The 27,138-nt window shown below is 40.4% G+C and overlaps 3 protein-coding genes across 8 annotated transcripts in view; 1 reads left to right on the top strand and 2 right to left on the bottom strand.

The window, feature by feature from the left end:
• The first annotated feature begins 1,894 nt into the window (after window positions 1-1,894).
• The window catches only part of nudt22 (nudix (nucleoside diphosphate linked moiety X)-type motif 22), a 31,551-nt gene continuing 6,307 nt past the window's right edge, over window positions 1,895-27,138 (top strand). The window contains exon 1 of the mRNA XM_061725555.1: window positions 1,895-2,039. Coding sequence (XP_061581539.1) covers window positions 2,018-2,039 — 22 coding nt within the window. The 5' untranslated portion in view covers window positions 1,895-2,017. The remainder of the gene's footprint in view (window positions 2,040-27,138) is intronic.
• On the bottom strand, window positions 1,992-19,513 carry vegfba (vascular endothelial growth factor Ba). Of its 4 annotated transcripts, none has more exons than XM_061725557.1 (9): window positions 18,541-19,513; window positions 13,937-13,988; window positions 13,652-13,848; window positions 13,482-13,555; window positions 13,350-13,385; window positions 9,559-9,639; window positions 8,007-8,054; window positions 6,891-7,115; window positions 1,992-6,291 (listed from the first exon to the last, which is right to left on the bottom strand). In XM_061725557.1, the coding sequence occupies exons 1-9, from the start codon at window positions 18,616-18,618 to the stop codon at window positions 6,270-6,272; spliced, it is 813 nt and encodes a 270-aa protein (XP_061581541.1). In that variant the 5' UTR covers window positions 18,619-19,513; the 3' UTR covers window positions 1,992-6,269. The 4 variants fall into 4 exon arrangements, with proteins under 4 accessions (XP_061581541.1, XP_061581542.1, XP_061581543.1 ...); XM_061725558.1 differs by having other exon boundaries at window positions 6,891-7,112; XM_061725559.1 differs by lacking the exon at window positions 8,007-8,054.
• Window positions 22,005-26,613, bottom strand: dnajc4 (DnaJ (Hsp40) homolog, subfamily C, member 4). 3 transcript variants are annotated; one of them, XM_061726334.1, is made up of 8 exons: window positions 26,554-26,613; window positions 25,978-26,042; window positions 24,773-24,889; window positions 24,546-24,636; window positions 23,980-24,158; window positions 23,486-23,653; window positions 23,227-23,313; window positions 22,005-23,092 (listed from the first exon to the last, which is right to left on the bottom strand). In XM_061726334.1, the coding sequence occupies exons 3-8, from the start codon at window positions 24,862-24,864 to the stop codon at window positions 22,996-22,998; spliced, it is 714 nt and encodes a 237-aa protein (XP_061582318.1). In that variant the 5' UTR covers window positions 24,865-24,889; window positions 25,978-26,042; window positions 26,554-26,613; the 3' UTR covers window positions 22,005-22,995. The 3 variants fall into 3 exon arrangements, with proteins under 3 accessions (XP_061582318.1, XP_061582319.1, XP_061582320.1); XM_061726335.1 differs by having other exon boundaries at window positions 25,968-26,042; window positions 26,554-26,593; XM_061726336.1 differs by lacking the exon at window positions 26,554-26,613 and having other exon boundaries at window positions 24,546-24,682; window positions 25,978-25,996.

Genomic DNA, 27,138 nt, shown 5'->3' with positions numbered 1-27,138 from the left:
CCCGCATCCTCCTTCTGACAAGATCAAGCACGCCTAGACCACAAATATGTCCTCAGCCATTTACCTGCTAGACCCCCGACCGCAGAAACCCCCAGCCCTCTTCTATCCTGTCTGAGCCCTGTACCACCACACATCCACTTTGTTTCCCGTCACCTTTTATACCTCACTTTAACCCATCTACTCATGCTTTGAAACGTATTTGATATTTGCCCATATCAGGTCATATGTGTTATCATATTTTTAACATATACTGTATATCAGTTGGTCCATTAGATGTTCCACACCTTTATTATGCTTCCCACTCACCTATACACCCCCCCCACCGCCACACACACCCACACCAAGACATTGTAGGCATTGTAGGGTTCAGAGTCTTTCCCATGGACATGTGGCGAGGCTGGGAATTAAACCACCCGTCATCCAACTGAACACCACCGTCCTTTCCCCTGAGCCCCGAGTGCTTCCTTTGGTTGGAATTTAATAATTCAGCACTTTCCTGCTGGATAAACATAAAGTTTGGTACTTTTGTTCACAGTGTTGAGAAGATCAATCCAAATTGAATTTGCTTATCCAAAAATAAGTAAATTCCCATTATCGGGAGTGCCATCTCACTCAATCATCAACATGTTGACTGCACACGCTGTTTCCCATAGTAACGACAAGAGTCGTAAATCTTTTATCAAGGTCGATGTCCTTCACTAGTGTGAGGCAGACAAGGTCTGTGGATCCATGTTTCGGTATAAGATAACATAGTTTGTTTGCCCTGTAAAATAAAAAGGTTCTTTGTATTCACAAGAGACTTTAAAAAACATGCAGTCACTTTCCAGCCTGTTTTACAAAAAACAATTGTAAACACTCGTGAATCTTCTTATCCTTCTCATACTGAACCCAATCTCACGCTTTCTCAACCATTCTTTTTCATGTTTCACTTGCACACACAGTAGCACTGATAGCATCTAACAACACACAGTCCCAGGCCAGATAGCGTCCAGTACCTGCCTTAACACAGCTGCTGCTACATAACCAGGGAGGAAACAATGGCTGGAGTTATTAGAAAAACAATGAGCCTGAATTCAGAGACAGGCAAGGTGGAAAAATACAGGAAGTCCTGATACAAGTGCACAGACTGAGAGTCAAAACCTGGGGGATACAGAGATGATGGCAGGGAGAGAAGCACATGCAACTATAAGGGCGGGCGAGTAAATGCATAAAATGTTTTATGGTTATGGAGAGAAATGTGGTGTCTTTGCCTTTTATTTTTTGACATTCTGGGGATTTAAGACACTTAGCGAGTTGGGGGGGAAAAAGTGATTCTGGAGGGGGGAGCTCTTTTCTCTATTGAGATATATGACTCACTCTGTCCTTTTCTTTCTCTCCGTATCCCTAATCTTGCTGCTATATTTAGTGCTGGCATTATGCCCTTCAACAGAGAGGTTGGCAGCAGCACTCAGCTCCCCTCCTCTTCCTCTCTTATCCTGTCTTTCTTATCCAATCTTTTTCTTGCCTGACCAGAAAATGTCATCATCAGGATCTTTAACAGCAGGGTAATAAGAAGAACAGACAGGTACAGTGTGTGTACAGAATACAGAGAAACAATCTTCTTTCAGAGACTTTCGTAGACTTGCAACAATGTACACAAAAAGCTCCACGTTGCCACTGTAGCACAAATGAATCGAGGCATTTACCCAGTAGTAAAACATCACGAATTAGACATTTAAGTAAGTGCAAGTTCCTCATGTGTGCTGGAGTAAATTAGTAGTAATTTTCCACACATAGCGTGCAGAGCTGCACACCTTTGTGCATCTGACTCAGCAGTACAGAGGAGAGGAGAGGGAACAATATTATGTCTCACAACACCACGTCACGTCACATACGCACTTTGTCTCAGTCCCAAACTCCCAGGGTGGCAATGTAATTGAAACATGGCTGTTTACCTTTCATTACCGTCAAGTGAGAGATTAAAACAAAAGAAACAAGAGGGAATGGAGGAGAGGAGGCCAGAGCAGAGGGTCACCAGATGGACAGGAAGAAAGCGAGAGGTATATATGAAAAATAAGACATTTTCTTTAATAACATTTGTAACATCACGGTTGTATTCTGGTATAATTTTGAATATATTTGATGATGCAGAGTACACTTTAATGTTGACATTGAATCGATTAACTGGCATTTATAAGCTAATACAACTTAAACCTGCATTGTTTTTCTACAAAGACATCATTTGAGGGCACAAATGGTGTAGCAGCAAAAAAAAAGAGTGTCGGTTTTCCTCTATATAGGCTACAGTAGTACAATGTAATTGCAGAGAAGAGATTCATTGCAATGAATAGCTAAAATGAAGTAACAAATATATTTCTAAAGTATGCACTACGTCATACAATGGGTTTATTACAGGTTATAAGATGTTATATAGTTCAGTAAGGGATATCAATAGCCTACTACGTTATTGGAGGCTGGAACAGGGCTACCTTAACAGTACACTGGAGACTGTTAACATACAAAGCACACTGATGATTGATGCGCACACAGGATCAGGACTTGAATAAGATAGTAACATGTCCATACCTTGTATCTTAAGTGGTTTTGATGTAATTTGACTGGACAGATAACAATACATCTTTAGTTGAATCAGCTGTTGCTGCTTTCAATGATAACAATCAACACTGGGAAATAAAAAAAATTTGGTCACAAGATGTAAAAACCGGAGCTCTACAAGCAATCCATAAAGTTTTGTGAGCGCCACAAGTCTTCTAGGTGGAATGTACAATATACTATATGTAACATGGGTTTGCACAAGGGCAGTCCATGTCAGCATTGTCATTAACACACATTTTATTGACGTTGTTCCCAGCGTATTAATCTACCATATGTGCTCTGCGATCTCAAAGACAAGTGCAATCTGTACTGAGGTTTAAGGATTCTTGGGTTTCCCAAAACATTTCTTTGCCTATTGTTTGCAGTTAACTATAATTAAGAAGCAATGGCTGGACAATCTGTCGGTCCATGCAGATTATTAATGCATGAATAGCAATAGCTATAAGTGAGTAAAAACCCTTAACGGCAGTGTTTAAAAGAATTTTGGAAGTACATTTTTTTTCTCCCCTCTTGGCGAAAGTAAGATGAGAGAATTGGTACCACTCCCATGTTTGTCCTGTAAACATGTAGTTTGACATCATCAGCTGGGTGCTTTGGTTTAGCACTAAGATTGAAAACAGAACTAAGCAGCCTGGCTCTTTCCAAAAGTAACATAATCTGCCTACCAAGACCTTTAACCCCCTCAACCTTGGAGGTCCGTGGACCAGGACCACATGTTACTAAAGCCTCAACTAGTTGGCACGTTTCTGAGGTATCCTGGTGCTAATAAGATGAAAATGTATGGAGGATTGTTGCAGCATTTCTGTTCAATCGGACTAGGTAGAGTTGCTTTTGTGAACTTTTGAATAGATTCAAGCATTTAGTGACTCATTGGTATGAGGCTGTTACTTACGCTGATTAAGCAAAAGTAAAAAAAGAAAGAAAGAAAGAAAAGCCCTCTAGCCTGGTGATGGGGGCAAGGAAGTGTTTCAAAACTGTCCCAAGCGTCTCTTATCCATAGAGCCCAGGGTTAATCACTTTGGCCTCTTGTGACAGTTTATCTAGGATTTTTGAGGCGGAAAATAGAAATAACTTAACAGGCTTGAGAAATAAAAGCATTGGTAAAATTGTGTAAGAACCAGCAAGTGAAATTTCCTCCACATGGATTTCAGTACCTCTGACAGAGCCATGTCAGCTGATGCTGTTTTCACTCTTTATGCAAAGCTGACATACTGCACCATCCAGCTTCTTATTTACAACACAGATATGAGAGTGGTGTTAATTCTCTCTTCGAACTTGAATGTTTCCCTTACAAAAATATACCTAAAAGGTCAAGATTGATTTGAGGCTAAAAATAAAAAAAAAGGTTTGGGAAACCCTTCTCTCTTTCCACATCGTCACACAGTGTCTGGTCTGTATGTGGAGGACCAGGTCAGCTCTCCTGTCATGAAAAGTTCTTCCCTTCAGAAAACTTCTCTAAATTAATGATATTCAGCCTCTGGACGGAGGCTGTACTTATTGCCAAACGTATCATTATCCAATCTAACACAGAGAAAGTAACAATAATGCTCTAATACTTGGTCATTAGTATGTTATTATATATAGAGGTAGTGATTGAAGCATTGATTCATAGCAATAAACACTGAACAATGAGCATGAAAAAAAAAATCTCATCTCAGGAGAATATAAATACAAAGCTTATCATAGCAGCCACTGAAACAAAGTATTGTTGCTTCAAGGCGGACACATAAATAATTGACACTCTGGACTACATACTATTTCTGCGTGACTATTCTTCAATCAGCAGGACCATATGAAACCTCGGGAGAGTTGAGATAGGAATCATGGAGTTTCCAGGCGATTGTTTCTCAGTTTCTTACCCTAATCCAAGCGCTACCAGGGGTATGGGTTCTCGGTCAAATTTGGCACAGCAGACAGACAGGCTCTGAATGGGTGTAAAAACTGGGTTTAAACTCCCTGACCTGCAACTTCAGGTCCTCCGAGCTCCCGCTTTGGCTTGTCACACTGACTGACAAGCAGCTGAAGAAGTGAGGCAGTGACCGTTCAAATCCCTGTTCCCACTCAGCAGCCAAACTATCATAAAGCAGCACGGAGTAAAACCGTGAGATTCTGTCGGAATATAAACAAGATATGTTCCAAGAAAATAATACTCTCTCCATCCGGGCTCTAACGTGCAACAACAATAGCTGTGTTTTCCTTTCACTGCAATGGGGACGGGTATTTGCTTGGTTTCTGTGTTCTGGATGCAACACCACCCCACTGATTGTTTGAATTACACATTGTAGTGTATAGACTCTCCCATTTGTGACTCGTGTGAGCTCTCTCTGTTTAAATTCAATACATTTAGGTATCGGTTTAGCAGGCCACCCAGCGTGATTTGTTATGCACACGGATTAAAGATGAACACAAACAAAACAAAGACACATTCCGCAATGCACTCTGCAATATCTTTCCAATCAACTTGACAGAATTATAATAAAATATAAAACAGTGGCATGTTATACAATTCTTAATGCAGAGTTTGCAGTAAATTGCAAATAACTTGCATTTATTTACACAAAAAAAGCTTATGACTACCTGCATTCATTTCACATTGCATGTTTGTATGTAAATATGGATGTGTGTGTGCTGCAGCAAAGTAAAGGTCTGCATTTGTTGTGTTTTCCGTGTTCCTGGTATTACAAGAGTGAATGTTTGTGTGTGTGAAGCAGTGGAGAGCCGCCAAGCCTCATTATTGTCATTCTCCTCACTGCCTAAAGAGAGGCAAGAAGAGGCAAAGCGGCTCCTTTCAATCGAGGAGCTGAGGAGAAACGCACACAAAAGGCTGAAATTAAACAAATGCCGGAAAGAGGCTTGGAGAGCCAGCCCGTGGTCATATGCTTTGAATAAGAGTGAACGGGTGCAGGGATAACCCATCTGCGTCTTTCAGCACGGAGACCACACAGATACGCTCCATCCTTGTATTCAGCTCAACTACAGGTCCAACAACAGTGGGGTGCCAGTCCACATGCATGCCTCATATCCTTCTGGTGTCTATATGTGTATAAGTGCCCAACAAATAATATATTGTTGTTGCTGCTCAAATCATCTGGCCTTGACTTAAATGTTGAATCCGTCTCCATGAGCAGTTTCCTTGAGAACAAACAATCAAACGTTCCACCGAAGCGTCAATATGCGGGACACCTGTGTAAGGCTGGTCCCATTTACTGTATCCACGCTGTTGTTGTTGGGTTGCATTTCTCTTGTTTCCACTGCTCTCTTAAGTAATTTGGTTGCAGTTGAAAGGAACGTTTTGGAGTCCCAGTCTCCAAAACCACAGCAGAATATATTTACCTGCTGCAGATCTTGTTCCCGAGTCCCTCTCAGACTTGCCAATTTTCCACCGCTTTAATCCTTCACTCAAGTCACACCAGATGTCCGTGCACGCATGTACATGAAATCTTGCCACGGGAGCAAGGAGGTGGAAAGATGTTTGCACACATGCAAATCTAGGGCACATTTGGGCTGTAATGATGCACTAATACAGGTTCTTGTGTGTGCTTCTACTACTGTTTCCTTCGCTTTGGACGTGGATACTGGACGTCCAAGCATCTGTACTGGCACTGATGGTTAGCTTGGGTGATGAATTGAGATTTGAGAAATTCGGCGAGTTGAAAATAAAGTGGGCGGACACATCAAGTCCTTGTGGCTTCACATCTGGAACAATAAACAATAAACAGAGCAAGATTTTAGCATGAAATCTTTTCTCACAGATAGATGAATGAATCTTACATGAATTATGATGTAAACAACTGTCCTGTGTATAATATAGTTTGGTGAAAGATGCTTTTATATTGCCATTTATTCAGCCACTTTCTATACCCCCCCCCCCTTTCAATCCTATTCAGAGTTGGGGGAACTGGAGCCCATCCCAGCTGTCACTGGGCCAGAGGCTGGTACACCCTGGACCCTGGGCAGATCACCAGTCACACAGAGACAAACAGGAAAAACAAGCATGCAGACTAACTTTTATCCTCTCTTAAAATCAAGAACTCGGACAAAACCTAGCTGTGGGGTGATGTTGGTAACCACCCCCCAGTATGCTGCCACAGGGCTCATGATAATGAAGAATAATCAGTAAAATGCTTTGGAGCTCAAGATACATCAATAACTACATTTTTCTAAGGTTACATTTATTGGACCTAAGTGTACAAATCCAAACGTATTAAATTAGTCATCCTTGTTACTTCCTGCCTGTGTATTATGCAACATTGAGCAATACAGTTTCATTTCATCTAACGTTTGTGTGGACTGACTTGCAGCGGCGAAGGTTGAGTCTCTGGCCTTTCCGGCTGCAGTTCTCATCTCTGATGATGCATCTGCACTGACACGATGTCGTATCAAGGGCCCACTTCCTCCCTCGGCAGGGGCGGCAATTAGGTGTCGGCGAGGGAGGTGAAGAGAGAGTGGTAGCAAGAGTTGATGGATGAGGAGTAGGAGGAGGAGACAATGTGGAAGGAGGAGAAGGAGGCTCATGGCTTCTGGATGGAAGAGATGTGCAACAACAGCGTGATCAACTGTTGAAGGGATTCCTCACTGATCATGAAAGGTCTACAGTTACAGCAAAGATTATCAAATGCTGACAAAATATATGGTTTAGTTGCATAAGTTATCACATTATTTAAAAACAATGTCTAAAAACACAGATGTAAAACAACAATAAAATATTATCATGTATTAAAATAATACAGACAAAAATCTCCCTCCTGTTTCAGTAGGAGAATAAATTTCAATAAACATGTTTTTCAAATATATTCTTTAGCCATATTGAAATAAAGCACACTAGTGGTAGTTTTTATCATTCTTCATTACTTCCATATATTTGCATAAAAAAAGAGCTCATGTCTACCTGCTTTCATGTCACATTGCACAAGTGTATTTAAATTCAGATGTGTGTGTCCTGCAGCAAAGCAAGAGTCAGCATTTTTACTAGTGTTCGTTTCATTCTTCATTACTGTGTGTTCTTAAGTTCTTAAGTTTGTCAGAATGACTTTTGCAGTGGCAGGCTTTAGATCTTTCCAAAAGTTGTCAGCGGATGCTTATATTAGAACGGCTGGTCGGCTTAAGATGGTTCGCTTTTCCTTTTAAGAAAATCTTCACTGTTATATGTTTTGGATATTGCTGAAAATTGCTTTACTTACTGAAGTCATCATTCTTTTGATCCAGTGCAAAAGAAGCTCAATAGCTGCATTTACCCTATACCATTTTTTACTGCAAGTAGGGTGTTGTACTTCTCATTTTGTCCCATACAATTACACATCACTACTCCCCTGTCCATAGAACATTACTCCAGAAACCTCAAGGCTATCTATTTTTTGCATACATTACAACTGTTTTTTTTTTTTTATATTTCTTGCCATAGTGTTGCCCACCTTGACATATGCCCTTTGCTGTCTTCTGTGCTGTATTCTTTCAACAACCTGTAACAAGAATCACAGCATTCTCTTTTATTCAAACCATGATTGTTCATTTGGATGATGTGAACTTTACACTGGATGCAAATAACTATTTCCAGTGAACATGTTATGTCTGTATTGTGGCAAATAAAAATATATTTGTATTTTTCTGTATTTCTGCAAGTATTCTAGATTATATTGTTATGGTCCTGTGTGGCAATATATCTAACCAGGATTGGAGGATGCTTCCCTTTCATAATATAATTCTGCTAAACCCGATGGGAATGATGTGAACTCTGCTGATTTTTGGTCACAAAAGCACACAAGCAACAAAATGCGGGTTGATTGGATAACAAACTGTTTTAAATTCAGTTTTTAACTTATCTTCACAACCAAGACTCATCACAAGATTATTTAAGTTTCATTCAGAAACCACAGACAGCCATATCCATTATCAGAGGCCCGTGAAAGATAAAAAAAAAATGACATGACAATCTGTCCAACAATTATAGTCATATTATGTCTGGACCAAAGTGATGCACTGACTAACTGGCTAGAAGTTAAATGTAAGGCTTGTCCGAACATAAACACTGCCAGTCTGAGACAAACCCACACAATGCAGTGTGTGGAAGAGGTGTGACTAATGTGGGATAATGTTTCTGAAACTGCTGACAAACTAGCCCCGTTTCTGTCCGTCTGTCTCGCTGTCTGTTACCATGGCTATGCTCGCCTCGTTGCCTTTGATGCCCTGCACTTTTGCTCTCTGAGGTCTGAGTCTGAGAAAGTTGCCTGCATCAGTTGGTCCATTAACTGAGGCTAGTTATGCCTGGGTCTTCCCGGGAGGCTAGCGGCTTTAATGAAGTTACTTAATGAGGCAGAGAGGGGCCATCTTTGTTCCCATCCCTGTGACCACGCCTGCCCCTGGCATGGAGAGGGGAGGCAGCATTTGGGAGCAAATTACACAGATTTCACCCTTGCCAAAGTCTGAATAAAGCCCTTTCTGAGTGATGGATGGGTGCTAAGGGACATGACACCCAAACAGAGCCACCTCTGGCCCCTGGGGGCCGGAAATGACTGACAGCAAAGTAAAAGGGATGGAGATAAAAAGACTGGAGAGGAAAAGAGCGCTAACTATTTCATCCATCACGCCTTTCAATATTCACTCAGAACTTGTGGAGGTTATGGTACAATTGACTGTATTTTCATTACAGTGGTGGGAATTTATCACAGCGTTTCAAACCCCTCATGACATCAAATATGATTTCATTAAACAGTGCTCTAATTAACTTGACTGAAGAGTTTAACGGTGGGTTACCAAATGTGCGCGTGTGTGTGTTTGACTGAGACCTTGACTGCTGCTGTGAAATAAATCGTCCTTCAGTAATACTGTACACCAGATAACCCATTTTTCTCTAATCCAAACATTCACACTGAGCCTAAGAGTATTCGAAAAATACTGACTTATGATAGTACATGGAGAATCAACATGAGGCTTGAGACTGATGTGTGCAGTGAGAGTTCAACATACACAGCTCTGACAGCTCCAGTCTTCCTCTGTCTGGACTTCCTCCCCTGCTTTTTCTTGTCTTTTCTTGCGTGATTTAGAGGCCTGAGAATATCCAACAGACAAAACGTTAACCCACTTGCGCAGGAATTCATGTTGAACAGAGTGTTATCAGTTTTCATACCTGTTACTAAAACAGAAAGATCAAGTCAGCATCCCGGCACTCACAAAGTGTTGAACGTATCCTTGGATGAACTTTGAAATCTGTACTTTTTTTTTTTTTTTTTTACATAAAAATGTGTTAATAACTCTTGTCAGGAAGTTTCAAACAGTGCTCATACTGAAAACAAAACACAAAGCTTGGAGAATGTGCTCGACCTTAAATATTTTCAAACATTGCTAAACCTCCGTCAGAAATGTCCCTCAAGTATTTTATTTTTTAATTTTATAGTCCCCTTTCTGTTCCACATGTTATGTCATACAAAGAGAATTTTAAATATGTTTTCTTTCACTAAACTTTGAATAAAATAAGTCTCAGATGTTCAAAATTTAAAATTGACTGGAAAACTTCACAAAAAAAGGAAAATTAGATTCTATTCAAATTTGGATTATAATTAGTCATCTAAAAAATATTTAAAAGCACAAAAACACTTGCAATAGGCGCTGATGTTTTGTTTTGTCTTCTGTAGCTGACATCCATATTATGGCTGCGATGTCCAGAAGGTAATTGTCCGTGTCAAAGCAAAAGTGTTAGTTTTTTCAGCTGACAGGCTCAGGCTGTCTCTTTGGGATCGCAAACAAATATGGAAATTATTCTGACAGAGCACCCACTTCAAAATGTCCGGTCCAAACACATTCAACATCTGCAGGTTTCTTTATTCCACATTTGGCCTTGGATGATGGTTTTGACTCAGGGTGAGTGTGGCTACCTGACCTCAGCCTAATATCCAACGACAGCCTAAATGTGTGTTTTCTTCAGGCTTTTTAGCCACGCACACATGGCCCCCACAACACTTAACTTAACCCATGTCAAAATTGGCTTATGTCATTTGGATCCCATCTGGGCTGTATGACAAAATCCATAAACCTTGTGAGTCCCAGGTCATAACCTTTGGACCACATTTGGCCAATATAACACTTGCTAATGGATTAACCGAGGCCTAAAAAACATACGTTTAAGGAAGGCTACATTTTACAGAAACCCATTGCCTTTATTAAAATCCTAATAAAGCTGTTTTTGGTTTCTAAGTCTGGCTAGTAAGTAGGAATGAAACTCTAAAAAAGAGAGAGAGAGAGAAAAAACAGGATTCAGAAGAGACTCCGAAGAACCAATATATTCAAAAAGAACCCAATTAAAGAAATTCTGTTTTTGTGGGACTAAAACCCACGTCCTCTGAACAAAGGTCCCATGAACTATAGTATATCACCACATGTTTGTAACATGTTGATGATACTCTGTTTGTCTTTGAGTTAAAGGACATTAAAGACTTAAAATTGAAACATTTTAGCCCAGGATAAAGGTTCTGCACTGATATTGTGTGTCTAACACATAACAGACGCCTTAAAGAGGAATCCTGATCCGTCATCTCATGTGAGGGAGTTGTTTAAGGAGGAGTACAACGGCATAAATATGATTGATATGAGTGCAATAGCGCCAGAGCTGTAGTTCATAAAGAGAAAATTACTGTTATTTAGAGGATCATCCAACAGAAGACTTTCACAACCTATAGTGAGTATATTGTAGGCTGCACAGCGTGACAAGTTGAACCACTTAAGAAGAAAGAAAAGAGCTGCAATCAGCTCTGACATCACAAGATCTATTTCATGTTGATGTACAAGCAAAAGCTGTCTAGTAATATAAGATGTTAACCATTACAAGCCTGACATCTGACTCACTGTCAGCTGAACGGCTGTTTTAAAGGGTTTTTAAAACATTCTCTTCAACATGCTGTTGGGTGCCATGTTTACATTTTTTTTCCCCAGCACAGTGCATGGCGTGTTTAGTTTAGCTTCCTCTCTCTTCTCCTTCAGCCTTTTGAATTAAACTCTCTCCAGATACAGGGACAGTGTCGACCAGCTTTGATATGACAATATTAACATGTGCTGAGGCTGCTGTTGTTGTGTTTGGAGCCATAATTTACTATTATGGATGCGTGACTGTGCTCGGTCAGTTTGTGAGAGAACACATGGCAGGGGAGATAAAAATCGTCACTATGGTGACAACAGGATGCGGGCCGTCCCAAGGGAGGCTGGGAGAGAGTCACACAGATGCTAACTTACTAAGGCACATACACACACATTCACACATGAAAGAATTGTTTATATTAGCACAAAGATTTTGCACACATAAAAAAATCATGAAAAAAACCCCATCAGAAAACAATACTCAATCATACAGATAAATAATCTTTAACTAAAAGATACATCGTCTACACACATGCACAAATACATTAGAGGTCTTTATTTATGTTCACATCCTAACAGGAAGTAGGAGGACATAAACATTAAAGATGCAATTATGTGATTGTCTGGCTGGACCTGCCAGTTTGAAACACACAAACAAACACCAAGATTCAAGTAAAGAGTTACTGTCACAGAGTTCACACTCTTAAACCTGAACAGGACGGGAAAGGATTCTTTAAATTTAGTATGCAAATTGTAACCCAGTCAAAGGGTTTTATTCAACCATAATCAATAACATTTCACTGACAGCAAATCTTACCCTCCTATTGACCTTGAGATAAGTAAACCATAACAGACGTGTTGCATAATGGTGAAGTCTCCCGGTGAACCAGCACTCTCCAACCCGTAATATGTAACAAAGTCCCTGGACTGGTGCCACCTTCGTTATATTATGTTTTCAAATGTTCTACTTGGCCTTTTGTTGGCTCCAGGAAGACATGGACTTAAAGGTTCACTGTGGTGTTTTTCCCAACTATGACAGGCTTAGGTCAATGTTCACACATGTTCACGCAGATGAAGAGATACCCTCTTCTACTAATGCTGTCACTCATGTTTAACTGATTTACCATTAGCCAAACAAAACAGGAAGAAGACAAATCCTCCATCCACCTTATGAAAATGTTGTCCCCCTATTTCTATAATGGCAAAGCTTTGTAAAACATATTTAAAAGTGCAAAAACACTTGCAATAGGCGCTGATGTTTTGTTTTGTCTTCTGTAGCTGACATCCATATTATGGCTGCGATGTCCAGAAGGTAATTGTCAATGTCAAAGTAAAAGTGTTTGTTTCTTCAGCTGACAGGCTGGGGTTGTCTCTTTGGGATCGCAAACATATGGAAATTATTCTGACAGAACCCCCACTCCAAGTAGCAAAATATACCGGGTCCAAACAAATTCAACATCTGCAGAGCTTTGTCTTTACATTAGCTATTGCTGCATCTACTGCATGGCAATTTGAGTTACCATGTTTACATGTTTTTCCACCACTTCTAGTGTGCATCTCCACGATGCTTGGAGATGCTATGACCAAACAGAACACTTTGATACACGATAGACTGGTGCATGTATGCGCAAGTATGAATCATAAACAGTAAGAAGAGAGAACAAGATTATGATTTATTGTAAAAAAAAACAACAACCCATATTTCCTGGACTGACACAACAATGCTGATGTGTTCCAGTCTAGGTGTGTGTTATTGGTGGCCTCATTTAGCTAGTAGCTGATAACGGTGACCTATTTTAAACACAAGTGAGCCACCTGTCATCAGTAAAGAGTTTGTTTCTGGGTAGGACCGTGTGACAGAATTGCAAGATTTGAATTAAGAGACACGGAGAAGAAGATGTGAGGTTTACCTTGTCGTAGGTGTTGGCTGGAACTCTTCTTTTAATCTGTAAGTAAATTTAAAAAAAGGATAAGGGTTCAACGAGTTCAGTGAAAGAGCAAGTACATGACGCAGCTCTGTAGACAAAGTGTGTTTTTATTACCTGCACTCGCACTGGCTGTGCTCTATGAAGGGCAGCTCAATTAACTCATGTTTCATGAAGGACGTTCTCATCAGCTGCACGCAGAGCAGCAAAAAAAAAGAAAGAATTGAACATTTATCATCCAACTAACTAGATCACACAGAGATGTGTTTGTCTGTTTGGGTGTGTACCTCCATGGTGAGTGTGTGTGTGAGCGAAGGCACACACTCCAAGGCCTCGTCAGCACAACAGCCACCGCATCGTCTCACAGACACACAAGACGGGACGAAAAGATGGTGGATCTCACCCGGCAACTCTCGCCAAACCTCCACCAGAGTGTCCCGGGGCTCACACCCACTGCGGGAGTACACCTCCAGCCATCGTCGCACTGGTGCAGAAACACCAAGAAATGTGTTATAGTTGTACTTTTTCAGCTACGTGGAGTGAGATACTTTGGAGCAGCATCTCAAGCTTACCTTCTCGACCTTCTCTTGATTTCGGGGAGTCCGCAGGCCGCCAGTGAGCGAGCTGGAGAAAGAAATTAAGGAAATAAAAACCACTTACAAGTTGGGTTAATTTCCACTCATGTGAATACTTGCTGGAGGAAAACAAGGATTTTTTCCCTCGGTACATTATAATTTCAACCAAAAGTTTGTGAGATTTTTAGGCAGAAACCAAAAGTTTATTTAAACTTCAAAATGATTCAAATGCTGAAAAACATTTTCAATTAACATACATGAAAATATGAGTTTTGGTCGATATAAAAATCTGAAATTTAAAATCAAAGTACCAAACTTTAACTGTGTAGTACTTGAAAAAGGCCCAAAGGGATCGCCCCTGTTAACCTCCACAAGCTAAAGAGTAGCTAAAGGATCCACAACCTTTATATGGGTGTAGTCTGACTTGTTTCATCGTCTCACAACCCTGCATTGCCTGCTTTGAACGTGTTGCACAAAATGCTGGACCAGACCAAGAGATCAAAGTGTTTCCCGCTAATGACACCGCAATATTTCACACCTGGGATCAGAACACGACAAGCTCAATAAAACTGAGTGGTAGATAAGAGGAAGAAAACAAAACCTCTGAACTCTGATACTCCCTCTCTTGATGCAGTTGCAAGAGGGTGAGAGCAGGTGTGGCAGTTAAATTAAACATCAGGCTTCATTCTGGGTTTTGCTGTGACACATTTCATGGGCAAACTGGGTCTGCTGGTCCATTTGAAGTGAAAATTTCTCTGCACATGATTTCTCTGCACCTCTGTGATGATCTGCAGAAGGGAGCCGCTTTGAACCAGTTGCACCAGCTACCTTTGCCCTGAAGCTTTTTTATGGTGCTTGAGACACTTTCAGTCCCTCGTGAGGGTGCACAGTGAGCAAGTCTGTCTCTGGGTAAACTGCACAACGAAAACAAACTTTCTTTAAAAATTATGGACTAAATACTTGCATTATTATATTATTGGATAGTTGTCATCCATGTTGTTTTACTCGATTTCTATATAAATCCATGGGCCACAGAGAAAACCCATATGAGACTTCACCTCCTGGACTCTTAATAAAGCAGTCACGCTGCTGTCATTCATGCAGAACACGTCTTGACATTGTCTTGCTGAAATAAGTAAAGCCTTCCCTAAGAAAGATGTTGTAATGGTCTAGAAGTTCTGTTTTGCTTTTTAAATTATTTTTTAAAGTAATTCTTAGTTAATTTCTTTTAACTTCTGTTCAGTGTTAGTTTGCTTCTTTCTTTTTTTTTTTTACCTTTTATGGTGTCAAGAGCGATCTGTCTTGAGTACAGCCCTACTTATTTCCCAAAGACAACTGAGGTAGGCTCCAGCAGATCCCTACGACCCTGAATAGGAAGAACCAAGTCTAGATAACGGATGGATGGATGGTTTCAGTTGTGTAGTTTTAGGTTCCTGTGGAGTTTTGGTTTTCTTGTTCTGTTCTTTGTTAGCCCTCTACACTGTGTTTAATTACTTCCCTCCCTGTCTGCCTCTTCCTGTCGTTGTCTTCTTTGTTTATTGTCATCTGTGTCTCCTTGTCAGCTGTCCATGTGAGTATATATTGCTCTCCTCCTTCTCCTGCCAAGTTGTTGTGATTCCCCATGCTCCTTTCAGATTTGTTTCTACGTTTTTTGTTATTTGGATATCCTACTTTTGCAAGATTTCACCTTGTAAAATAGAGATTTATCGTAAATCCTGCCTCCTTGGCTTCCTGCATTTATGCTCTCAACTCCTGCATACAAGAGCAATAGAGGCTGAGATCTAATCCAGCCGGCAAGACCCCAGGTGCAGGCTGTGCAAAGATGTCCCTGACACAATCCAGCACACAACAGCAGGCTGCAAGATGCAGGTATGTTCTGTTTAGATGGAGCACCATCATCAAACAGCTGGAATAGAGTGCAGGAACATCAATATCAAGTGCGGCTGGAAGTCACAAAGTAAAAATAAGAGGTACCTCTAAGAGTGGTAGGGAATGAAAGGCTAACAAACCGGGAATTCTGGTGGTCAACAAGCTTCGGAGGAAAGCAGTGGTGATAGATGTAGCAATCCTAAGCGGCAGCAAGATAGGAACACAAAGTATTGAAAGAGAAAAATGTGGAAGATGTGGAAAGTGAAGGCAATAGTGGGACCCCCAGTCTAGGAAATTGTTGCACCATCAGAGATGAGCTTTATCTATCTATCAATCTATCTATCTATCTATTGAATTTATACTTTCAGTTGCCCCAAATCAATGCATTTTGGTTTCATATAACTTGTATCCAGTGACCACTTGTTTATCAATTATTTATTGTTGCAGTTTTACACAATTAATTGGCACTTTTACACAACTTAAAGACCTAAAAACATTTTCTACCAATGACAAAGAAAATGGATTTTATGGCGCCATGTTTGAGTCTGATGTGTGCATGAAGACCAAGGCCATTTGTAAGGGAATGTAGACTTTGTCCAGTTGTCCCCCTGTTACCTGCTCCACCCCCTCACACACACACACACACACACACACACACACACACACACACACACACACACACACACACACACACACACACACACACACACACACACACACACACACACACACACACACACACACGTGTTTTGTCCACACTGACTAAACAAAATTGAGTCAAGCTGCAACTGAGGCCATTTTGTGACTAGTATGAGCTAAAATGTGTCTTCTCTGTATCTGTCTACGAGACGAGTCTAAGATTAACTCCTTTTGGCAGCCGTATCTGGCACGTACACACACAGACACACGCTCCTAAGTGCCAGCCCAGAGCCATCTGCACTGGCACTGCTATCTGTCAACAGTCTAACCCATCTTACTCCCAGCCACTCCCTGAGCATACTGTACAGATGGGCTGTGTGTGTGTTGTGTATGTGTGAAAAAGACCTTTCCCTAGGGCCACACACTAGCTCTCCCACACAAGCTTCATCTCCACAAGACAAGAAGGATGACCCCTTTTTTTTCAAATAAGCTGTCAAAGAAGCAGACACCATGAAAGAGGAGAGTCTCGGGTGTGAAGGTGAAGAGGCTTTCTGGTCTGCCGTGTAGCGTCTGGGATGATGAATGACTAAAGATACAGTGCAGAGCAACTCCGAGTCGGGGATGAATCCCACACTGCTTCAGAGCACTGCCTGTTCCCGATAGAAGTCTCCAGACATAAATAAAGAAAGAGAGAAGGCAGGTCTCTCCATGTGTGTGTGTGTGTGGAAGAGAGCACATAAATCACATCAAGGACCATGCCAGTGCGATCAATGAGCATTTTTTATGAATGATAACCCCAAGTGTACTTGATTACGTGGAGGCTGATTCAGAGCTTTACTTGTACAGTGAAATCCTTCACTAGCTAATCAGCAGTTACATGTATTTACTGTTATTTATTATCACAAAACCTTTTTTTAAGTAAATAAATCAATTTCCAGCTCCTCCAATGATCATGTTTCTTTGTTTTATTTCACAGCTGACTTCATATATCTGAGTAATAAGAAAATATCTTTCTGGGTCCTGGTATATTGCAGTAGACGTTTTGTGCTATTTTTTGGCATTGTATCAACCAAACTATTAATGAAACATTAATAAACTGATAAGGATGTCAAGGATGTCAATAAGGATGGCTAGTTGACCTTGTTTTAGGTTATATTTATGTTAAATACATTTTCTGCTTGATTAATAGGCTCCATAACATCTCTGGGTTGCCAGATTGCAAACATCCTCCAGTTTCACTTTTTGTTTTTAATTATGCAATTGATTAATGAACAAACACAACGTTCATGAGAAGAGAACCAATTTTCAGTCTATGCTTCTTCTGGAGAGTAAATATGATAATAAGTTTTAGCTTTAGTGGTATTGGCAGGCTGATTTGCTACTTTCAGACTTAGCCAAGGAGACTTGGCTGCTCACCGTGTTCCCACTCTTTATGCAACATTAAACAGAGAACTATCTTTCATCTAATTCCCAATAAACCACAAAAAACATAGCCTATATCCAAGAATCTAAAACTACTCACTTAATATTAATGTTGAAAAACTGTATGCTGCTCCAGATGTCCAACAGCTTATTTTCCCTCTCAAAAGCTCAAGTGTCTACCAGGTCGTTTTATGAATGAAGATCAAACAAAAGGGACAAAGCATGGGCTGAAGGAGGATTTTCCACAACCTGGCAACTCATTAACTGTCATTATAAACGGTTCTTATCTGATCCCGAAGGCTTTAACGTGGTGAAATGCTTAAAGCAGCCTATAAGCTCTTTATTAATGCTGCCTGGTAAAGAGGGAATCGTGAGTGACAAAAGAGAGCAGAGACTGCACTATAAAGACTGGCCTAGTCAAGGAGCAGCAGATTAACCGCAGCCTCACTATCCTAAAGGATTAATTTGGTGTTTCTCTGTCACAGGACCTGGGGTGACAGGTGTCATTGACCTCGGGGATGACGCCCACAATTTCATTCAAATGGGACCTTAGTCCACCTAATGCAAATACAGCCAAAATGAGGATAAAAATACATTTCTCAATGTGGCCTGCATGCTGACCATTTCACATGTGCACTTTTACAAAGGTCAAACGGTCTTCACATACATACCTTGGCATGGGACGTCGGTATTCTGGTGAGCAGCAGGAACTGAAACATTCCTAGAATAACTTGAAGCATAATCCGCATTGTGCAAGAGTCCAAGGACCACGCAAGAAGTGTGTTTTGGACCAGTCCAAATAGAAATAATAATAATAACAATAATAATAATAATAATGTGGTGGTTTGTCCTGCTTCTTCCTTCGTCTGGGTGTCCGGTTATAGACGCTGATGTTCCGCTTTCATTCTCCAGTTTCCCTTCCTGTAAAGGGCTCCCAGGGTGGCATTGTCAGAGTTGTAATATTAACTTTATTTCGTTGCATTTGAGCCTAGTATATAGACAGCGCCTGAGTCAATTTCTAACCTAGACCTAAATATGAGCCTAAAAATACTGGTAGGCGAAGTTTAACACAAAAATGCAGACAAATGTGCTTTTTTCTCTATAACACTTCAGATATGACCTCAGCACCTCGACCACAAAGCCTGACTTCTTCCTCTAAACTGTCTAAACTTTTGAGCTAAAGCCTGTGTTGGGTCCGGGTCCCGTGAAGCCGGTGTTGGGGCTTCCAGCCGGCGATAACGCAGATTCCCGCTGAAACGTGGTGCGATCATAAAATCCTGCGTGTCTCAACAAATGCATGGCATCATCCAGCTATGTGACGTTTATCCGGTGAAGATCCGCCGCTTTGACCCTTTTTTCTGCAGAGGGACACTGACGCATATATATTCCTCTGCCCTGCTCGGTCACGGTCTCGCCACACTGTCGCTCCAAATGAAAATGTGACGTTTCCCCTCCAGGCGCATCTTTTCTCCCTTTTTTTTTTTTTTTTTTTTCTTTCCCCAATTTATTTTTTTGTAATTCTCCTTATAAATAAAGCCAGGATGTGGCGGTCCGCTGACATGGCAGTGCAGCTGCAGCTGAGCCAGCACAGCAGCAGGGAAGTCCGCGCTCACACACGGAGAGCTTTGGAAAGGTGGCTGTGTTCGTTTGTTATTGTGATCGCTTTCCTCATTTCCTTTGCCCTTGAGACGCACGCAGCGTAACCATTGCGCCGCCAACTTTTTTTTTTCTCCAAACGTGGAGAGGCGCACTGGATATACAGGTGCAGCGTCTCTATTGGTCCCTCAAGACTGATTTATGGTTCCGCGTTACACCAACGCAGAGCCTGTGGCGTAGGGTACGCGGCGAGGCGCACCGTGTGTTGCGCATCGCCGCGTACCCTACGGCGTGGGCTCTGCGTCGATTTAACGCAGAACCATAAATCAGGCTTGAGTGGGGACCAGAGGGGGCCCCTCCAGGGCCCCGTGCAAAGGGAAGCGTGGCTGCGCTTTCCTCCGATGACATCAGGTCATGTCTCTGGAGTATTTCTTTAAAATTGGCAGGTTTCAGTTACCCCGAGGGCTTGTCGTGGTAAACCAACACATGTTGAGTATTTCACTGTCAGATTTAGGAATTAACATATAAATAAAAGAGGTGAAACCCGCAAGTTGACCCCTCTGTGCACTGATTAAAATGCAGTTTAATGATATGCTATCAAAATTCAGATGTATTACTTGTTACTGTTGAAAACATCCTCTAAAATACATGGTGAGGATTTTTTTTTTTTTTTTTTTGGTTTAGATATAATCAAGATCTTGTCTGAATCTTGTGGTGCAGTCATGTTTAAATATAATTGATTTTACACAACCACCATATAATTTATGGCTGTGCTTTAAATTTTACATCACATAGACTTAGGGACCACAATTAGTGATTTTGCCCTCAGTGATTTATTAAAATATTATCAAAAAGAACACTATTTTAACTCATTTCCAGATGATGTACACTGATAAAAGTATTTCCTAAAAAGGTTTAAAAAAAGGCTTGTTTCAAGAAATTTAGAAGACAACTTTCAAATATTCTACAAGTTTAAATAATTCTAGTAAAAAAAGATATTGTTGCTTAAAATAAGCCACATTTGACAAGCTTTATGGAATATTAAACTTTTTTCTATGGAGGGGATGTCTTTGCAGCTCCAGTGTAAAATTGGTCTCACCACTGGCACAAAGTATGTCAGCTTGCAAAATGTGAACATTGTAGTCTACAATCAAAAATAAAATGTATAAAAATAGCAGGCAAAGCACGTCTCACTAATAACATTACTGGTGCCTGTTTTGTTCAAGCGTCCAGGTAAGTTCAATAGTGTAACTGTAGAAACAAAGAAGCTGCATCACTGTTGCATCTTTCATACCAACATCTGCTTTTAAAGAAGGTACTATAAACACAAAAAAAATCATAAAACTGTCTAGACACCCTCACAACAGTGTATGTAACAGTTATGTATGTTTAGTATATGTATACCTGTATATGTTTAGTTTGCAGAGTTGAATTATAAAAGACATTTGCTTTCAGGAGGTGGGGTGTCATTGTCTTAGCATCAGGGAAACTTTGCAAGATCCCGGTGAAGCCCTGATGTACAAATGTTGCAATATATTGCAATATATTTGCATTCATTTTCCATCTAAAGCCCAATACAGAGTCAGACTGGCAGCTGGATTTAGTTTTTTCACAAACACTAAAAAAACAACTCATTTTGACATCTCAATATCTTAGATGAAAGAGAAAACAGATTTTCTATTCCATGTCATACTCTATTGTCTCTGGAACAACAGAAAAGGACGAGCATGTAGGAGGTATTATTCCAGCATGTGACTGACAGAGAAGTCATTAAACAAAAACGTCAGAAAGCCAATTAAAATTGTATTTGTAGCAGTTTCTCCTGTGAACTCTCCCGTAAGCTTTGCCTTTCATTATTCTGTGTGTGCGTGTGCGGAGGCACGCCGACCCCACAATCTCAGTCATTATGGTGTGTTTGGGTTATGACAGGGCACTCACACGCCACATGAGGGTGAGGGTGTCTGTGAGGGATGCGGGGACAGAGTATGTTATCTCCTGCTGATGTCTCAGGGCAGGGGCCACTGGTGACAAGAGGACTGACAAGAAAAACGGTCATATCATCTCTCAAAACACAATTCACTACTCTTACTTGAGCATTATACTTTGACAAAAAAAGAAAGAGTCCTTCTGTCTTGTGGTGTCACAGGTAAAGAGATGTTTATGACTGTCAACATGCAAAGAAACTACTGTGTCCCTGTAAATGCAAAGTAAATTATCAATTTAACTTGTTTGAAAAAGGTTAAAAAAACTAAGTTTCTTTTGCAGATTCTGACTAAACATTGAACGAAAAATAGCAGATGCAGAGCAGTTATATTATCTAATCTCAACAATACTGACTCTTTGGTGCAGTTGCTCATTAAAAGACTACTGAGTGTAGTTGACTATTTAAGCCTGTTATTATCTCTGCCAAGCAGAGGAAAATGAATTCCAGTATGGGAGGATATCAGTAAAATGGTAATCAGCAAAATACAATATTTTCTAACAGGCGTGTCTTTCAGCAGAACCAGTGCATACGAGACAAAGCAAACAGGAAGCAATGAACGATGAGAAAATGTTGATCTTTTAATAATTTCACTGATGTCCCTCCAGGGAATACATAAGGCTTTCAATAACAGACAAACAGCAACAACTTTTAAAACCTAAAAACATAGAGGCAAAATGGTAAATGTTGTCTCTGAAGGTTGAAATAACCGTCAGTATTCCCCTTTTAACACAAACATTTCCATCATATTTATACACTTTTAGAGTTTAGTAAAAAAAAAAAGAAGAAGAAAAAGGAAAAAAAAGACTGATCATAAATAATTTAGTTGTGGCACTTTTTTTCAAGTAATAATATTGGTCTTTTATAGTTTTCTGTTAAAAACAAACTGCAAATTGTGTGTTGGGTTGAAATGCAGAGAACTGCAGCAAAGCGCCCAAATTAGAAAAATTGTGCGTACCTATCATTATACCTGAAACATGTCACGCTGCAGCCCCCCCGAATCAAACCAAGAGACAGTAAAAGGTTCATCAAACTGGAGAGCACAAAATGGAAATATATCCAGTAGACAATCTCTTTTCCAATAACCAATAAAGATTATTAATTGATGTTCACAGAAATATCCCTCACTGTGATAAACCATCGTCCCCCGTTAATTACTGTAATCTGCACAACTCCAATTACAGAACTGAGGCTGAAAACAATAAACACGTTTACCTATTTTTCCAGTGCTAATTGTGCCTCCTTTGTGAAACCATGAGGTTTGTGTGCAAACTGCAGCTGGATCCTCTTGCCGCTCTTGTAACTTCAAATATAAATAATTCAAAAGGCTACTTTAGCGATATATAGCTTATATATCACTCAACGTGGTCTAACAGCAACACCTGTATAACAGGATGAAACTCCCCCCTATCGCACCCATGATCTGCTGAGTCAGGGTCAAATCGAACACGGGTGCAGAAACAAAAGCAAAAATAAAAGGAAAGGTCCTAAAACTAGTTTGTCTTCCATTGCTGTCCGCTCCATCATCACAGAGCACAGCTGAAGACTGTTACTTGTCCTCTCCATCACTCCGCATTTTGAACTTCTCTTGAAACTCTGCGTGTTTCTGACGCAGTATTTCAGTCTGTTTCTTAAAACCGTTGACCCTGGGAAACCACACGAGAGGTCCTGTCAGACTAAGATTTAAGCATTACAAAATAATATCTGCTGTTACAAACGAGACATATCACCAAAGACGAGAAGGACAAACACATTAAGGTGAGGAAGCTGTTGCACTCACCTGGCTCTTTCTTTGGATTCGTTGTAGATGCCTGTGATGACTCTGTCCTTCTCATCCATGAAGTTATTGTGAACCTCTTCCAGTTTCCTAAAAATTAAAAAAAAAAAAACGTTGGAAAAACATTTTAGTCAGAACCCCTTTCAGAAAAATATGCTTGCTTGACCAAATAACCTCAGCGCTCCTAAAACACCCATGATTTAGATATTTGTACAGCTGTTTCAAAGTAAGGAACAATCGGTATCGTGTGTGGGGTTTTTACTTGAAGAAAACCATGTGGGCTCCGATGCTTAGCATCATAGTAATAACACAGTAGGCCACCAGCCGGAAGTTCCTCTTCCTCCTCTGCTGCTTCTCTTCTGCTGTCATCTCTGGACTCTGAGAGTGACGAAACTGCTCCCAGTAACGGATGCTCTCCTGACCATAGGAACTGATGCAGAAGTTGCAAGAAATTGATCATGATTAGTTTTTTGGCAGGTAATCATAAATCTGTGGTGGGCAAGAGTCATTTGTGTATTCAAATTCTCCAATGCACTGTCTTAAATAAAAACAAAACAGTGAAGCCTCTAGCAGAATGACTGCAAAGTTCGAGGGTTCAGTTGTTATAGCTTGTCAAGTGACTATTAGAACAAGCAATTCTGTCTTGACATAAAGGCGAAGAGTCTCAGCCACCTCACCCCTGACCCCACGTATTACAGTTTGACGCTATTGAAGATGAAGGCCGGCACAAACATGCAGATGACCATGAGTTCTCACCTTCCATAAGTGGTATGACTAGAGGTAGATCTGAAGGCCTGGCCACCACTGTATGGCCGTCTGATTTTGAAGTCATACTCTTTCCTGCTAGGCTCTTTGCTCAGAACGCGATACGCTTCGTTCAGTTGCACAAACTGGCTGTGCAGCGTCGGGTTTGATGGGTCGCTGTCAGGGTGCAACTGCAGGATAAGTGAGATGAGATGAGTCAGTGATAACATTTACAAACTATAGAAGTATTCCCATGCAGATTTATTATTTTCTGGACTCATTACTATACTATACACATACCAGAAGGGTGAAAACTTACAAACAAACCCAACCCCAAAAAAGAGAGAGATGTCTCATCTCTCAATTATGCCAGAAAATGTAAAGACATCTCTATCCGTATTTACACTGAAAGCCAAAGCATTTAAAGTTTAAACAAACAGTCGGGAAGACCCTGCAGGAACGATTAGCAAGTACTGGTATATATTTGCTTGTGAAAGGGTGCCCTCTTGTGGGTAAATATTTCAATTAATTTACATGCAAGTATTAAAAGAAAAAAGAAAGAAAAGTGAAGCTGGTACCTTTTTAGATTTGTCAAAAAATGCATTTTTTATTTCATCCAAGGTGGCATCAGTTTTGACTCCCAGTAGGTCATAGTGGTTCACAGCTTTTCTATGATGATAAAGCAAATAACTCAAAACCAAGCAGGCTGTTAGACCTGTACAAATACAGAGTATACAAACAGAGTCATGGAATTGTTCCTGGAAATTATGAGCGAACAAAACACACACATTTAGGAAGCATTTACCTATGTGCATAGCTCTGGGACAGCATCCGCAAGCCACTCTTACAGCACCAAAGACAACTCTGACACAAACGCAGCTGAGCCTCCGACTGCATGATATAAAATGTCAGAGGTTGACCTCTACAGAGAGAGCCAAAATGAACACATGCAGTTAGATCAAAAGCAAAACATTACAGAGCAGAGAGCTGTTGGAAACAAAATGATTAATTACTAAGAAGACAATCTTTAGACCCAAGCTTAGCAGCATTTTAAAGGGGACCTATTATGAAAAACACATTTTTTTCTTGCTTTAACATATATAAAGTGGTCTCCCCTCAGCCTGCCAACTCAGAGAAGGAGGAAAGCAACCAAATTCTGCAGTGTCTGTACAGCCGCCCGGATGAGCCATCCAGTGTGATGTGGCTTCTACGAGCCGTTCAGATTCTGCTCCCGTCGTTACGTAATGAAAATGCGATTTACATCGGTTGGCCTCTGGTGCATGAAAACACGGCCACAACTAACTCCGCCGGCCGGAGCTTCCGCCATTTTTTCATAGCGGTGTATTGCGTCATTCAGGCAGCCAATCAGCACAGAGCCTCATTATCATAGCCCCGCCCACTCAGAATCCCGCATAGATAATGAGGTTAGAGACTGGGATGATAAAGACATGGCTCAGAGGCTGAATTTCTAATCTATTTAGCAAAAAAAATCAAAAGCTTGTTTTTAAGACATTCAAGGTCTGTTTAAAATAGGTATTAGATGCCATAATAGGTCCCCTTTAAGTTTATTTATGCTCTGTACTGAGGGCAAAAACAGTTACAAATGTAATTCTGTAATGTATGTAATTCAAATATAATCTGGTTATTGATTTCCTTAACTTGAAATGTATACAACAGAGACGTCAGGGCCACAGCAAACAGTGAAAGCAGCATAGTTATGGTTCCATCACATTGGTAACAGGACGTAACAAAGAGTACCCCCCACCCTCCACATAACATTGTAACAATATAACAATAGTGTGTCATTTTAAAATAGACAGGTCATACCAGGGGCATGAAAATGACTGCAATGAATTTAACACTGAAGGTTATTAGGCCACAGTAGGACCTGTTGAATACATAGTACTGAAAGTCCCTGTTAATTATGTGACGCTTGTTAACGCAGTTACCCAGGCAAAATGCTGACAAAGAGAAACATGTGAAATGAAAGGGTCCCTTGCCTGTCGTCACCCTTCACTGAGCTCCCATTCAAAACGTTGGTGTCAGCAGCTGTCCCCTCATCTGCAGCCACGTGACTGAGGACCACAACACACAGGGATGAGTTACACAACAACACAAGCAAAATAGCCGCTTGGGTCAGAGACGACCTATTTCAGCTGCAGAATCAGAAAAAAACACAAACTATCACTCACATTAATGACTCTTAGCTTTGTTTTTAGGGAAGAGTGATTCCCAGAAAACTCACTATCCATAACAACTCACTGGAGTTATTCTCCTGTAATGTCCCAACATATATCATACTGTTTTGTTTCATTAAAAAAAAAATGTATAAACATGCAATAAAGATACGTGAGAAGAAAAACTTGATGAGTTTCCAGGAGGGACACAGTGTTCTGCAGGAAAGCTAATGATGCTAGCCGGGTTTTAATACAAGTGTCTAACAACATTCCCTGCACTTTTTAGCACAACAAAACAAACTAATTGGTGGCATTGTTGTCTATCAAATGCAAAAGGTAAACATGAAATATATCTTTAAAGTTATGAACATATATTGAAGCAGATCTTAAAGGAGAAAGGGTTACATACCAGTGGAACTCAGTTTCATAACACTGCACACATGAGTCGAGCTCGTGCACACTAACCGGAAACCGTCGTTTCCTTCAAAATAAAGCTACCAATTTCCCCCCATATTCGAAATGCAACTATGCAACAGTGTATAAATAAGTAGACTCTAAATGAAAATGTAACATAACAGTTGTAGTCAAGGAGTTGCCGAATCCCGGCAGTGGTATCTTTATAATTATATGCATTGCTACCATGGTGTTTTCAACTGTGCAAACTAAAAACAAATTAAACGAAAATAAAAATGTATTTGTCTTCTTTGGTTTATTATTTCAATTTGCTCAGGCAGGTGAACATTCACACTTTTTCTGACACTGGAAATGTATGCTGTGAGGTCTTAGCTATCCATTGAGACTAAGATTATGCATATTGGCCTTATAATTGTGGCGATATTGATGATTTAATTTAGATAGGCCTGTTCAGGCGAAATTCACCTCCAAAATCCCTAGGGGTGAACAGGTTAAATGAAGTATTTAGGATTTCATTGAGTTGCACTATACACTTATTAAGGGTATTTTATTTTGTATATTACAGGTTAGATCTTATTTT

This window comes from Cololabis saira, chromosome 7 (assembly GCF_033807715.1).
Source record: "Cololabis saira isolate AMF1-May2022 chromosome 7, fColSai1.1, whole genome shotgun sequence".
Taxonomy (NCBI): domain Eukaryota; kingdom Metazoa; phylum Chordata; class Actinopteri; order Beloniformes; family Belonidae; genus Cololabis; species Cololabis saira.
The sequence above is the reverse complement of the archived record's forward strand: the minus strand, read 5'-3'. Positions and strand labels throughout refer to the sequence as shown.

Bases quoted from the DNA above. Each gene is read 5' to 3' on its own strand.
- vegfba (XM_061725557.1), bottom strand. From the start codon at position 18,618: ATGCGGATTATGCTTCAAGTTATTCTAGGAATGTTTCAGTTCCTGCTG. The intron at 13,849-13,936 runs GTAAGCTTGAGA...TTTCTGCACCAG, and splicing joins ATCAAGAGAAGGTCGAGAAG to TGCGACGATGGCTGGAGGTG. The intron at 9,640-13,349 runs GTAAACCTCACA...GGATATTCTCAG, and splicing joins CAGCCAACACCTACGACAAG to GCCTCTAAATCACGCAAGAA.
- dnajc4 (XM_061726334.1), bottom strand. From the start codon at position 24,864: ATGCAGTCGGAGGCTCAGCTGCGTTTGTGTCAGAGTTGTCTTTGGTGC. The intron at 24,637-24,772 runs GTAAATGCTTCC...TTATCATCATAG, and splicing joins TCCCAGAGCTATGCACATAG to AAAAGCTGTGAACCACTATG. The intron at 23,093-23,226 runs GTGAGTGCAACA...GTGGTTTCCCAG, and splicing joins GAATCCAAAGAAAGAGCCAG to GGTCAACGGTTTTAAGAAAC.